Source organism: Rhinatrema bivittatum, chromosome 5, assembly GCF_901001135.1.
Source record: "Rhinatrema bivittatum chromosome 5, aRhiBiv1.1, whole genome shotgun sequence".
NCBI lineage: Eukaryota > Metazoa > Chordata > Amphibia > Gymnophiona > Rhinatrematidae > Rhinatrema > Rhinatrema bivittatum.
The window spans coordinates 3,290,282-3,305,751 of NC_042619.1; the positions used below are offsets into that span (position 1 = coordinate 3,290,282).

Here is a 15,470-nt window from a genome sequence, read left to right on the forward strand (position 1 = left end):
ATGGCATGCAAATGCAAGCTGCGTCCAACCCGTGTCCAGGAAGCGCAATCCATTTTACTGTATAGGCGCTATACAGCGCCTATACAGTATCCTGGGTGCGCTGGTACCTGTCATTTCAAATGACAGGTACCAGGAAGTGGATACAGGAGAAGGGCTGACTGACCCCCTAACTGACCCCCTAACGCCCTCCAAACTTTCCGCCAGCCCCCGCTCACCTGCTCTGGCCGCATCCATGGATTCCGATCTCCTGCGCTGACATCTCCAGAGCAGCCCCAGTCCTCTCTCCCCTCCTCCCGGGGACAGCCGGCGGCAAGAGCGGCTTCAGCAGCCCGGGGCGGATCGGGCGCTCCCCATGGCTCCCTATTCTCTAAAATGTAATGAGTGCACGCCGTGACCTCGGACGTCCAGCCAGGCGCTCAGGTCACGGTGTGCGATGTCCGAGGTCACGGCGTGCACTCATTACATTTTAGAGAATAGGGAGCCATGGGGAGCGCCCGATCCGCCCCGGGCTGCTGAAGCCGCTCTCGCCGCCGGCTGTCCCCGGGAGGAGGGGAGAGAGGACTGGGGCTGCTCCGGAGCTGTCAGCGTGGGAGATGGGAGATGGACGCGGCCAGGGCAGGTGAGCGGGGGCTGGCAGAAAGTTTGCTCGGTCTTGTCCCGGGGAGTTAGGGGGTCAGGCAGTGGAGCGGGGCTGGCTGGGGCTGCTCCATAGCCCGTGAAATTTCATCTCGGCTTGCCAGATGCTCCACACTAACGCAGGGGTAAGGGTAGGTGGTAAGTTAGCAGGTTAAACGCGCGGCAAAACTGCAGGTTTAAAAAGCGATAATCAGGGCACGCGTTACTGTATGGGAGGGAATAGCTAATCGGAGCATTTACATCTGATATACATGCCGCGGGCGGAAAGGGTTACTCGTTGATTTAAAGAAGCGGTAAGGATGGGTTAAAAGGGATAGTGAATCGCAGGTTGGACTAACGCGGCCAAATTGTGAGTAGAAAGCGGGTTAGGAGCGGGGTAACCGCAGCCGCACTTTACTGTATCGGCCTGTAAATGCATTACTCTGCATTTTTTAACATTAAATCTTAGCTGCAGATCCTAGGAGGTTCCTCAAGCTTTGCTAAATTCCTCCACATATTTTCCACATCTTCCTGTAAAAGTGAATTTTATCACAGAGAAACACAGAAACATGATGGCAGAAAAAGACCGTAAGGCCCAGCCAGTCTGCCCATCCGTCCAATTAATTTAGCACTATAATTCCCATCACTTCCTTAGAGATCCCCTGTATTTATCCCCTGCTTTCCTGAATTCAGATATTGTCCTTGTCTCCACCAGCTCCACTGGGAGGCTGTTCCATGCATCCACCACCCTCTCTGTAAAGAAATATTTCCTAAGATTACTCCTGAGTCTGCCCCCTTTCACCCTCATCTCATGACCCCTCATTCTAGAGCTTCCTTTCCATTGAAAAAGGCTCATCCCCTGTGCATGGAAACCTTTGGGATATTTGACTGTCTCTATCCTATCTCCCCTTTCCTCCAGGGTGCATCATCTTTAGATCTTTAAGTCTCTCCCCGTGTGCCATAGAATGAAGACCACTGCCCATGTTAGCAGCCTCCCCCTCTGGAGCGACTCCATCCTGTTTCTATCCTTTTGAAGGTGGGGTCTCCAGAATTGTACTCAGTATTCCCAGTGAGGTCTCACCAGGGACCTGTACAGGAGCAGCATCTCCTCCCTTTTTCTGCTGCCCATTCCTCTCCCTGTGCAGCCAAGCAGCTTTCTGGCTTTTACCATCGCTTTATCCACCTGTTTGGCATGAGATACAATCACTCCAGATCCTGCTCATGATCCATGCTTAGAAGAATTTCACCTTTTCCTGTTCTGTTAGATCCCCCTTCCCCGCCCCCCAAGACCAGGGCTTTTCTGCTCATAAGCCATCTTCTGACCTTTGGACATCCATTCATTTTATAAACCGTCATTCTGTTTGACTCTCCATGTCTGGTCATTTGTCATTGTAACTCCAAGCCAGGCACATCCTATCGGCAGGTATTAGGCCAGCGTCATTAGCTGTAACCAGAGGGGTGTATCAGCTGCATTTGGGATAGATCCTTAACAGTGTGGGGATACAATCAATGGTCACTCTGGATAGGTCAATTGCTCTTTATCTGCCATCATCTGTTATGTACATAAGTCTGAAAGTCTTGATAATATTAACTCTCTTCTGATTATTTTACCAATGAGATGGAGGATGAGGAGTGCTTTTCATCCTGACCCTGTAGGGGGCGCTCCTGGGACGGGGCAGTTTTCTGTGGCACTTGTACTTACCTAACCCTTCACTTTGTTTCCCCGTCTGGACATTGGCAGGAGGGGCTCCCGGCCCGCTACCTCCTAGACGTGGAGAACCAGGGTCACCTTTGCTGTCTGGACATTAACCACTCTCACTTCATTCTGGTGGATGATGGGACTCACGGCAGATATGGGGTAGAAATCTCACTGAGGACCAAGCTGGAAAAATTCATCTCTGAGCAGACAATGCAGAAAGGAGGTAAAATCAGAGCCAGACGTGTGGAGACTCAAGTCTTGTTCTGACCATAGACCAATCGATTTAAAATAATAGTGAGCTAAAATCTGTCCGGCTTCATATTTCCACCTAGTCCTAGCCGGACGGATTTTCTGCCGAAATTCAGCCTGCATGTACCTGCTTACAATTTATCCAGCTAGACACAGGCCCTCAGGCTTCGGGTGATGAACTTAGCTGGCTAACGTTGGACATCCGCGCTAGTCAACTAACGTCTGTCAGGCACCACACCCGTAAGTCAGTGATGCCCTCCCTCCTGCCTGATCAGCACAGGCACCCTCATCTCCCTTCCTCCTAAAGCCTTAAAAAATTGTCCCCGATCACCGTATCTGGGAACTCTCCGGATTTAGCTTGCAGACTCCGAAAATGTGGGTGGGTTTCATTGGTCTTCATTGATGATTAATATTAAATATTGATACTGATTGAATAATAGTGAATTGAATAATAGTGATGAATTGTTGATTAAACCGATGATTATGAATATATGAATGATAATTAATGATGGTGATAAATGGCTGCTACCTAATCTTGAGAAACCTCAGGGTGAGCAGGATTCAAAAGTTCCCAGGTATGAGCCTAACACCTCCCACCCACAATGCCTCCAGCACCTCCTGCAAATGATCTCAGCGCTAATCCAGCAGGGGGACGCAGTCTTATACCTCCTACCGGACGGGACCGGCATTGCTGCGATGCTAGAGCTGGATGTAGCAGGGTGCTAGTGCTGGATGTAACAGGGCGCTAGTGCTGGATGTAGCAGGGCGCTAGTGCTGGATGTAGCAGGATGCTAGTGCTGGATGTAGCAGGGTGCTAGAGCTGGATGTAGCAGGGTGCTAATGCTGGATGTAGCAGGAGGCTAGTGCTGGATGTAGCAGGATGCTAGTGCTGGATGTAACAGGGTGCTAGAGCTGGATGTAGCAGGGTGCTAGAGCTGGATGTAGCAGGGTGCTAGTGCTGGATGTAGCAGGGTGCTAGAACTGGATGTAGCAGGGTGCTAGTGCTGGATGTAGCAGGAGGCTAGTGTTGGATGTAGCAGGGTGCTAGAGCTGGATGTAGCAGGATGCTAGTGCTGGATGTAGCAGGGTGCTAGTGCTGGATGATGTAGCAGGGTGCTAGTGCTGGTTGTAGCAGGGTGCTAGTGCTGGATGATGTAGCAGGGTGCTAGTGCTGGATGTAGCAGGATGCTAGAGCTGGATGTAGCAGGATGCTAGAGCTGGATGATGTAGCAGGGTGCTAGAGCTGGATGATGTAGCAGGGTGCTAGAGCTGGATGTAGCAGGATGCTAGTGCTGGATGATGTAGCAGGGTGCTAGTGCCGGATGTAGCAGGGTGCTAGAGCTGGATGTAGCAGGGTGCTAGTGCTGGATGATGTAGCAGGGTGCTAGTGCTGGATGTAGCAGGGTGCTAGTGCTGGATGTAGCAGGATGCTAGTGCTGGATGTAGCAGGGTGCTAGTGCTGGATGATGTAGCAGGGTGCTAGTGCTGGTTGTAGCAGGGTGCTAGTGCTGGATGATGTAGCAGGGTGCTAGTGCTGGATGTAGCAGGGTGCTAGAGCTGGATGTAGCAGGGTGCTAGAGCTGGATGTAGCAGGATGCTAGTGCTGGATGATGTAGCAGGGTGCTAGTGCTGGATGTAGCAGGGTGCTAGAGCTGGATGTAGCAGGGTGCTAGTGCTGGATGTAGCAGGGTGCTAGAGCTGGATGTAGCAGGGTGCTAGTGCTGGATGATGTAGCAGGGTGCTAGTGCTGGATGTAGCAGGGTGCTAGAGCTGGATATAGCAGGATGCTAGTGCTGGATGTAGCAGGGCGCTAGTGCTGGATGTAGCAGGGTGCTAGAGCTGGATGTAGCAGGGTGCTAGTGCTGGATGATGTAGCAGGGTGCTAGTGCTGGATGTAGCAGGGTGCTAGAGCTGGATATAGCAGGATGCTAGTGCTGGATGTAGCAGGGCGCTAGTGCTGGATGTAGCAGGGTGCTAGTGCTGGATGTAGCAGGGTGCTAGAGCTGGATGTAGCAGGGTGCTAGTGCTGGATGTAGCAGGGTGCTAGTGCTGGATGTAGCAGGGCACCGCTGGATGCTGGGCCTGTAGGGAGGAAGGCAGTGTGCGAGAGGATTTGGGCACATGTAGCTCTGTGCACACAACTTTTGTAGAATTTGGGTTTGGGGGAGGAGGATCAGGCTGGCTGTGTGTTCACTGAACCTTTTTCTGCTCTGGTGGGAGGAAGGGAGTGGATTGCTGGCTCCAGGAGCAGAGTTAATGTGGCCAGATTTAAACCGAGATTTGCTGGCCTGCGCTTGGAATCAGCTCCAGCTCCCTAAATTTCTCCATTGCCCTAACCCCACTTTTTTGGAGGCTAAAGGTAGCTGCTGTGCCCAGCTCAGCTTTCAAAGGGTTCGGTTTAGTCACTTACCTCCCAAAGGAGCTCATTATTCACTAAGCCAGGCTTAGTTTTTTGCATGGTAAATGCAGCAATGCAGGGATAACGTGAGATATTCAAGCCCTTGCACTGCACATATTTAAATGTCAATTAGCATGCAAATGTATTCAAATGCATGCTAATCATGCCATAACTACCCTAAACTACGCAAATCAAATAATGCAGCTTGCCGACAAGTTCACAAATCACGTTATTTGATATCAAGTTAGCTATAACTGGAGTTTTAGCACTGGGACACTAACACACATCCTGATGCTTCCAGGGTGTAGCCTAAAAGTGGCCAATGACCCCTCCCCCAAAAGTAGTGCAAAACTCCAGAAGTCTGCATAGACCCCGTCCCACCCTACCCTTCCCCATGTTTTGTAAATTTAAGAAAATTAACTTTTTAAGATCAATGCAAGCGCCACTCGACTACCAGGGTTGGCTGTTTGAGTAAGGGGGGAGCTGGGCCATGGGGGCCCCACTGGATCACCAGGGATGATATTTTGATTTCGGGGGTCCAGGGGTGGGGCCAGATGTCCTTCACTCAGGGGGAGGAGATGGACCACTTTCAAGAGAGGGGTGGGGGTGGGAGAGAGGGTCTATGCAGACACCTGGATTCTTCCACTAGTCTCGGGCTGGCCCCTTCCAGTGATGATGACCCCACAGGCCCAGTGTCTCCTTCATGTGTGTTTGGGGTGGTTTTAACTCCCTTGGGGAAAAATGCCCTGACTTAGTGCATGAGCCCCGCAGTTATGCAGCAAAACCCTTTGACAGCTGATGCTGGCGGGCCTCTGCCTCACATGGAGGGCTGCAGCTCCAGCCTTGACATAATGAGCCAGTCCTCACTTTGTCAATGTCTTAAGCAATCTGGGATTGCTGCTGGCTTTTATTCCATGCAAATAAAGAAAGAGTAATGCCCCCTTGACCACTTACCTCGCAGGGCATTCCTGGATCTGGGACCGACCTGGCAGGAGCCCCCCTTAGGGCAGACTCCGTTGCTCCTCACGTTCTTGGCACCGGGTGCCTCCACTTGAACAAAAAGGTGCTAATGGATGGGATTTCCCTCTAATCACCCCAGAAAACAAATGGGACTGTGAACAAGGCTGGCAGTATGTACAAATATATACAGGTTTATTAGACTATATAAGTATATACATTTCTACATGACTATGTACGTCACTAATAGGATGTCAAGCAGCACACTTATCTACTTATGGTTATAGTCTCAGGCCACACAACTATATACATTTCTACATGACCATGTACATGGCTAATAGGATGTCAAGCAGCACACTTATCTACTCATGGTGAATAGTCTCAGGACACACAATTATATACATTTCTACATGACTATGTACATCACTAATAGGATGTCATGCAGCACACTTATCTACTCATGGTTAATAGTCTCAGGCCACACAACTGTATACATTTCTACATGACTATGTACATCACTAATAGGATGTCATGCAGCACACTTATCTACTCATGGTTAATAGTCTCAGGCCACACAACTGTATACATTTCTACATGACTATGTACATCACTAATAGGATGTCAAGCAGCACACTTATCTACTCATGGTTATAGTCTCAGGCCACACAACTATATACATTTCTACATGACTATGTACATCACTAATAGGATGTCATGCAGCACACTTATCTACTCATGGTTATAGTCTCAGGCCACACAACTATATACATTTCTACATGACTATGTACATCACTAATAGGATGTCATGCAGCACACTTATCTACTCATGGTTAATAGTCTCAGGCCACACAACTGTATACATTTCTACATGACTATGTACATCACTAATAGGATGTCAAGCAGCACACTTATCTACTCATGGTTATAGTCTCAGGCCACACAACTATATACATTTCTACATGACTATGTACATCACTAATAGGATGTCATGCAGCACACTTATCTACTCATGGTTATAGTCTCAGGCCACACAACTATATACATTTCTACATGACTATGTACATCACTAATAGGATGTCATGCAGCACACTTATCTACTCATGGTTAATAGTCTCAGGCCACACAACTGTATACATTTCTACATGACTATGTACATCACTAATAGGATGTCAAGCAGCACACTTATCTACTCATGGTGAATAGTCTCAGGACACACAATTATATACAGTTCTACATGACTATGTACATCACTAATAGGATGTCAAGCAGCACACTTATCTACTTATGGTTATAGTCTCAGGCCACACAACTATATACATTTCTACATGACTATGTACATCACTAATAGGATGTCAAGCAGCACACTTATCTACTCATGGTTAATAGTCTCAGGCCACACAACTATATACATTTCTACATGACTATGTACATCACTAATAGGATGTCAAACAGCACACTTATCTACTCATGGTTAATAGTCTCAGGCCACACAACTATATACAGTTCTACATGACTATGTACATCACTAATAGGATGTCAAGCAGCACACTTATCTACTTATGGTTATAGTCTCAGGCCACACAACTATATACATTTCTACATGACTATGTACATCACTAATAGGATGTCAAGCAGCACACTTATCTACTCATGGTTAATAGTCTCAGGCCACACAACTATATACATTTCTACATGACTATGTACATCACTAATAGGATGTCAAACAGCACACTTATCTACTCATGGTGAATAGTCTCAGGTCACACAACTATATACAGTTCTACATGACTATGTATATCACTAATAGGATGTCAAGCAGCACACTTATCTACTTATGGTTATAGTCTCAGGCCACACAACTATATACATTTCTACATGACTATGTACATCACTAATAGGATGTCAAGCAGCACACTTATCTACTCATGGTTAATAGTCTCAGGCCACACAACTGTATACATTTCTACATGACTATGTACATCACTAATAGGATGTCATGCAGCACACTTATCTACTCATGGTTAATAGTCTCAGGCCACACAACTATATACATTTCTACATGACTATGTACATCACTAATAGGATGTCAAACAGCACACTTATCTACTCATGGTTAATAGTCTCAGGCCACACAACTGTATACATTTCTACATGACTATGTACATCACTAATAGGATGTCATGCAGCACACTTATCTACTCATGGTTAATAGTCTCAGGCCACACAACTATATACATTTCTACATGACTATGTACATCACTAATAGGATGTCAAACAGCACACTTATCTACTCATGGTTAATAGTCTCAGGCCACACAACTGTATACATTTCTACATGACTATGTACATCACTAATAGGATGTCATGCAGCACACTTATCTACTCATGGTGAATAATCTCAGGCCACACAACTATATACATTTCTACATGACTATGTACATCACTAATAGGATGTCATGCAGCACACTTATCTACTCATGGTCAATAGTCTCAGGCCACACAACTATATACATTTCTACATGACTATGTACATCACTAATAGGATGTCAAACAGCACACTTATCTACTCATGGTTAATAGTCTCAGGCCACACAACTATATATATTTCTACATGACTATGTACATCGCTAATAGGATGTCATGCAGCACACTTATCTACTCATGGTTAATAGTCTCAGGCCACACAACTATATACATTTCTACATGACTATGTATATGGCTAATGGGATGTCAAGCAGCACACTTATCTACTTATGGTTATAGTCTCAGGCCACACAACTATATATATTTCTACATGACTATGTACATCACCAATAGGATGTCAAGCAGCACACTTATCTACTCATGGTTAATAGTCTCAGGCCACACAACTATATACATTTCTACATGACTATGTACATCACTAATAGGATGTCAAACAGCACACTTATCTACTCATGGTTAATAGTCTCAGGCCACACAACTATATACATTTCTACATGACTATGTACATCACTAATAGGATGTCAAACAGCACACTTATCTACTCGTGGTTAATAGTCTCAGGCCACACAACTATATATATTTCTACATGACTATGTACATCGCTAATAGGATGTCATGCAGCACACTTATCTACTCATGGTTAATAGTCTCAGGCCACACAACTATATACATTTCTACATGACTATGTACATCACTAATAGGATGTCAAGCAGCACACTTATCTACTCATGGTTAATAGTCTCAGGACACACAATTATGTACATTGCTAATAGGATGTCAAGCAGCACACTTATCTACTCGTGGTCAATAGTCTCAGGCCACACAACTATATACATTTCTACATGACTATGTACATCACTAATAGGATGTCAAGCAGCACACTTATCTACTCATGGTTAATAGTGTCAGGCCTCACAACTATATACAATTCTACAAGGTAGTAAGAACATTTAATATTTGGCAATTTGGGGTTGTTGGCTCTCACAATATACCACCATATAGAATAAAAGGGACCTCTTACATTCCCGCTTGAACAAGTATTATTATTATTATCCTCCCCCTTTTATCCCAAGTCTCACCCTTGTGAAAAGATGCGGCTGGTGTGCAGTATTGGCCTGGGGGGGGGGGGGGTCTGTTGTATCTAAACTGCTGCCATCTTCTCGGTGCTACTTCCACTCTGCTGAAAGCTCCAGGCCAATGCTGGGGTCTACATCCTCCTGAGGACTGGACTCCACCTCCCTGTATGTCCCTGGGGTCCACAGCCTCTTGGAGGGTCCAACTCCACCTCATGAAATGCTGCTGGGGTCTTCACCCTCCTGTTGGGACCGCTTGAATTGCTTCTGGAGTCCACACCCTCCTGGGGGACCACTGAATCTGCTGCTGGGGTCTATGCTTTCCTGGGGGACTGCTCAATCTGCCACAAGGGTCCACATCCTCCTGAGGGACTGCTCGATCTCTGGATCTGCCACTGTCCTTCAGTGCCTCTCCCTTGGTAGGAGGGCTTTTACTGGCTATGGTTTAAAGCTCCATTAGGCACATGGCTTGTTTACTGTTCAGTGATTCAGGCCCTCCACAGTCTCAGCTTTTAGTGATTGCAGCGCCACTAATGTTATAATTAGTGAGGTTTGGGTGGACTCTTGACTGTGGCAGCTGACCACGCCCATGGCGGGAAGTCCCATGAGGGGCCACAGGTCAGGCTCAGCTCTTGGACACACAAAAACAGATGTATCTTTATTTAGACAGTTTGAGAAAATACCAGAGGTGGCAGTAGTGAGTAGAAGATGTAGCCCATCTGGACTAGTATTCCCCAGGTACTGGAATAGCGGTTCCTCCGGAAGCAGTGCTGTAGTGGAGAGAACTGAGATAACGAGTACAATAGAACAATCACAGAGTCCCAAATATGGAGAAGCCCCGAGATAGGGAGAGCTGGCCCTCGAGGAGTGAGTGCCAGATCCCTGGGAGCAGGGAGACTTGTTGGCAAAGTACTCACACAGCGGTTCCACGTAGGAGATGGCACTGGCGCTGGAACAGAGACAGGCCCTCGAGGAGCGAGTACCTTGTTCCAGGGAGACAGCTCTGAGGAGTGGATGATAGTAGTACTCACTGATGGTGTCTGTAACGAATTCTTCCAAGTAGAAGAGGAGATAGATGCAGGCAGCAGGTCAGGGAACATGGGCCCTTGAGGAGCGAGTACTGGTTAACTGATAGCGACCTGAAAAAAGCAAGAGTCCCCCGAGGAGCGGGTACCCCGTTAGCAGAAAGAGTCCAATGGAAGTTGGAGAGGCAGAGTAGCTGGGTACGAAGAGCGAATCCCATCCTTAAGAATCTCCTTGCTAACTGAACGGCTAGCAATAAAGTGTAGGCTTAAATATCCGGGCAGTGTGATGTCATCACAGGGGGACGCCTCTGAGGAACACGCCAATGAAGAAATAAGAACGAGGGCCGCGTGCCCTAAGGTACCTGAAGAACATGGTGGGAGGCAGCGCCCAAGCCGGTCTGGGGACGCTGGAGAGGACAGCAGGCAGACGCCGCGGTGGCCAGGCATCCGTGAAGAGCAGGAGGAGCCACAGAAAAGGAAAGGTAGGCAGAGTGAAGCCATCGGGAAGTGACGGTCACAACAGTACCCCCCTTCAAAGGGCGGTCTCCTCTGCGGGTACCAGGTCTTAGTTTCCAAGGATACGAGAGATGAAACTGATGGAGCATCTCTTTGTCAAGGATATTAGCCAGAGGCTCCCAAGAATTGTCTTTGGAGCCAAAACCTTCCCATGAAAGAAGGTATTCCCAAGTTTTGCCTCATCTTCAGACATCAAGGACGGCTTTGACCTTGTATTCTAGGTCGTCTTCTGCATTGATGGGAGATGGTTCCTGAGACTTGGAAGAGAACTCACTGAGAATGAATGGTTTCAAAAGTAAAACATGGAAAGTGTTGTGGATGTTTAATCCAGGTGGTAGCTTCAGATTGTAAGTGATGTTGCCAAGACGTCGGAGGATTGGAAATGGTCCAACGTAGTGAGGAGCAAATTGAGTGGAGGGTAACTTCAGTCTAAGGTGCTTAGTGGATAGCCAGACTTTATCACCAGGTTGAAAGACAGGCGCTTTGGAATGGTGAGCGTAATAAAACCTTTTGGCTCGATCACTCGCTTTGAGTAGCATTTCTTACGTCTGAGTCCATAATTGATGGATATCATCAGCAGTGTATTGAGCTGCTGGGGACATCACTGAGAACTTCAGTGGAAGTGGCGGTGATGGTGAACGTCCATATACAACTTCAAAAGGTGTTGATCCAGTGGATGATGCTGGATGAGAATTAATGACAAATTCAGCCCATGGTAACATTTCGTCTCTGTTATTCTGACGGCAACTCACATAGGCCCGAATGAACTGTTTCAGGGTCCTATTCATCCATTCTGTATGGCCATTTGATTGAGGATGATAGGCTGATGTATTGCACAGGCTGAAGGGCATTACTAAGTACTCGAACTGACCATCTCAAGTGTTTAAGGCTGTTTTCCATTCGTCGCCACTGCCAATGCGAACTAAGTTATAGGCTCCCTTCAGGCAATTTTTGAGAATATCTTGGCACCTTGAAGTCGGTCGAACAGCTCTGAGATTAAAGGCAGGGGATATCGGTCTTTGATTGTGATCTCGTTCAGACCTCGATAGTCGATACAAGGACGTAAAGTACTGTCCTTCTTCCCCACAAAGAAGAAGCCTGCACCGGCTGGAGACTTTGATGGTATAATGAATCCTTTCTGTAAATTCTCCTCGATGTACTTGGACATAGACTTATTCTCTATTAAAGAGAGTGGATAGACACGTCCTTTAGGAGGTTCAGTGTTCAGTTTCAGCCTTATGGCACAGTCGTAATTTTGATCAGTTCCTAGTTAAATTTTATGTTGCTTGTTGTTCAGCTATGCGCAAGGTCAGGCCCAGAATGGCCTGCAGGGCATTGAGCTGTGCCGGATCCATGGAGTTAGCAATCTGTTATAATTAGTGAGGTTTGGTTGGACCCTTGGACACTGGGGCAGCTGACCATGCCCATGGGGGAAGTCCCGTGAGGGCCACAGGTCAGGCTCAGCTCTGGACACACAAACACAGATAGTTCTTTATTTAGACAGTTTGAGAAGCCACCAGAGGTGGCAGTAGTGAGTAGAAGATGTAGCCCGGCTGGGCTAGTATTCCCCAGGTGCTGTAACGGTGGTTCCTCCGGTAGCAGTGCTGTGGTGGAGAGAACTGAGAGAATGAGTGCAATAGAACATTCACAGAGTCCCAAATATGGAGAAGCCTAGACATAGGGAGAGCTGGCCCTCGAGGAGTGAGTACCAGATCCCTGGGAGCAGAAACTCGTTGGCAAGTACTCACACAGCAGTTCCACGTAGGAAATGGCACTGGTGCTGGAACGGAGGCAGGCCCTCCAGGAGCGAGTACCTGGTTCCAGGGAGACAGCTCTAAGGAGTGGATGATGGGAGTACTCACTGATGGTGTCTGTAGCGAATTCTTCCAAGTAGAAGAGGAGATAGATGCAGGCAGCAGGTCAGGGAACATGGGCCCTCGAGGAGCGAGTACCGGTTACCTGATAGCGACCTGAAAGAAGCAAAAGAGTCCCCCGTGGATCGGGTACCCCGTTAGCAGAAAGAGTCCAATGGAAGTTGGAGAGGTAGAGTAGCTGGGTACGGAGAGCAAATCCCATCCGTAGCATTCCCCTTCCTAACTCCATGGCTAGCAATAAAGTGTAGGCTTAATTATCCGGGCAGTGTGACGTCATCACAGGGGGACATCCCTGAGGAATGCGCCAATGAGGAAATAAGAATGAGGGCTGCGCGGTGCGCATGCCCTAAGGTACCTGAAGAACATGGCGGGAGGCAGCGCCCAAGCCGGTCCGGGGATGCCGGAGTGGACGGCAGGCGGACGCTGCGGTGGCCAGGCGTCTGTGAAGAGCAGGAGGAGCCGCAGAAAAGGAAAGGTAGGTGGAGTGAAGCCGTCGGGAAGTGACGGTCGCAACAACTAAGCTCATGGCCAGTCATTCGCTGCTACCCAGCCTGGATGGGTCACCTTCTCTCAGCAAAATGGCCAAGATTCAGGCAGGACCATGTGAAGAGAATGTGAGCACCCTCTTCCATCTTGCCTGGTTTATTTTTCTTTTGTCTGATAACTGGGTACCCAAGGGTCTGACTCCCCTTGTTAGGGTGAGAATCTGTTTGCTTCCTAGGACTATTTTTCAGTATATTTTTCTCATAAATCCTTCTCTCATTCAGAATTCTCCAATGTAGGACCTTTCCAGTCATAGTTCTGTATGATTTAAAGTGATATTTCACTGCAAGTAACAGTCGTTAAGGGGGCTGTGACATGCATTTCCCTATCTGAGTCTCTGACTCATCTATTCAATGGTCATTTAAGCACCTTCACAGTAAGGGGTCTGGCAACCTTTTCTATCTCATTCTGGATTTCCTGGGCTGGCAGTTCATGTTACAGAGCTGCATTGTCCTCTTCTTTTTCTCTGCTGCAGTTTACTTAAATAGTAGCATGGGGGGGGGGGGGGGGGGGGAGGTTCAGAAGAAAGGAGATTAAACAAAGAAGGTGAGTTTTCAGATCTTGAGCATTCTTAACGTTCAGATGAGAGAGAGAGAGAGAGAGATGCTGAGAACGGGGAAACGTCTATCTTCTGCCCAAACAGGACTGGGCTCTGCTTCTTTCTTTCTCTCCACACTGTCCTGCTGTGTCTTGACGTCAATTTTATTGTCATGTTCTGCCTTGCAGTTGCCCTTCATCTTCCCCCACCCCATCCACGCTGTCTTATTATAGTGTTTTCTGCCTTCTCTTTGTCCATGCCTCCTATCCTCATCCTGTTTCTTGCCAAGCTAGGAGTGAAGCTCACTGGCAGAGCTGTGTATGGGGTTCTCAGTACTGGAATAGCAGTGGGTAGTGCAGGGCAGGAGTGAGGAGCATTAGAACTGTGTGTGAAGGTCTCAGTACTGGAATAGCAGTGGGTAGTGCAGGACAGGAGTGAGGTGCATTGGCAGAGCTGTGTGTGAGGGTCTCAGTACTGGAATAGCAGTGGGTAGTGCAGGGCAGGAGTGAGGAGCATTAGAACTGTGTGTGAAGGTCTCAGTACTGGAATAGCAGTGGGTAGTGCAGGGCAGGAGTGAGGTGCATTAGAACTGTGTGTGAAGGTCTCAGTACTGGAATAGCAGTGAATAGTGCAGAACAGGAGTGAGGAGCATTGGCAGAGCTGTGTGTGAAGGTCTCAGTACTGGAATAGCAGTGGGTAGTGCAGGACAGGAGTGAGGAGCATTAGAACTGTGTGTGAGGGTCTCAGTACTGGAATAGCAGGGGGTGCTGCAGGGCAGGAGTGAGGTGCATTGGCAGAGCTGTGTGTGAGGTCTCAGTACTGGAATAGCAGTGGGTAGTGCAGGGCAGGAGTGAGGTGCATTAGAACTGTGTGTGAGGGTCTCAGTACTGGAATAGCAGGGGGTGCTGCAGGGCAGGAGTGAGGAACATTAGAGCTGTGTGTGAGGGTCTCAGTACTGGAATAGCAGTGGATAGTGCAGGACAGGAGTGAGGAGCATTAGAGCTGTGTGTGAAGGTCTCAGTACTGGAATAGCAGTGGATAGTGCAGGGCAGGAGTGAGGAGCATTAGAACTGTGTGTGAGGGTCTCAGTACTGGAATAGCAGGAGGTGCTGCAGGGCAGGAGTGAGGTGCACTAGCAGGGCTGCGTGTGAAGGTCTCAGTACTGGAATAGCAGTGGATAGTGCAGGACAGGAGTGAGGAGCATTAGAACTGTGTATGAAGGTCTCAGTACTGGAATAGCAGTGGGTAGTGTAGGACAGGAGTGAGGTGCATTAGAGCTGTGTGTGAAGGTCTCAGTACTGGAATAGCAGTGGATAGTGCAGGACAGGAGTGAGGAGCATTAGAGCTGTGTGTGAAGGTCTCAGTACTGGAATAGCAGTGGATAGTGCAGGGCAGGAGTGAGGAGCATTAGAACTGTGTGTGAGGGTCTCAGTACTGGAATAGCAGTGGATAGTGCAGGGCAGGAGTGAGGTGCATTAGAACTGTGTGTGAAGGTCTCA

At 47.9% G+C, this 15,470-nt stretch overlaps 1 protein-coding gene across 1 annotated transcript in view; it reads left to right on the forward strand.

Moving 5' to 3' along the window:
- The window catches only part of LOC115091562 (transient receptor potential cation channel subfamily M member 2-like), a 246,883-nt gene that overhangs the window by 38,983 nt on the left and 192,430 nt on the right, over window positions 1–15,470 (forward strand). Inside the window, exon 6 of the mRNA XM_029601742.1 lies at window positions 2,357–2,537. Within this exon, the coding sequence (XP_029457602.1) occupies window positions 2,357–2,537 (181 nt within the window). The remainder of the gene's footprint in view (window positions 1–2,356; window positions 2,538–15,470) is intronic.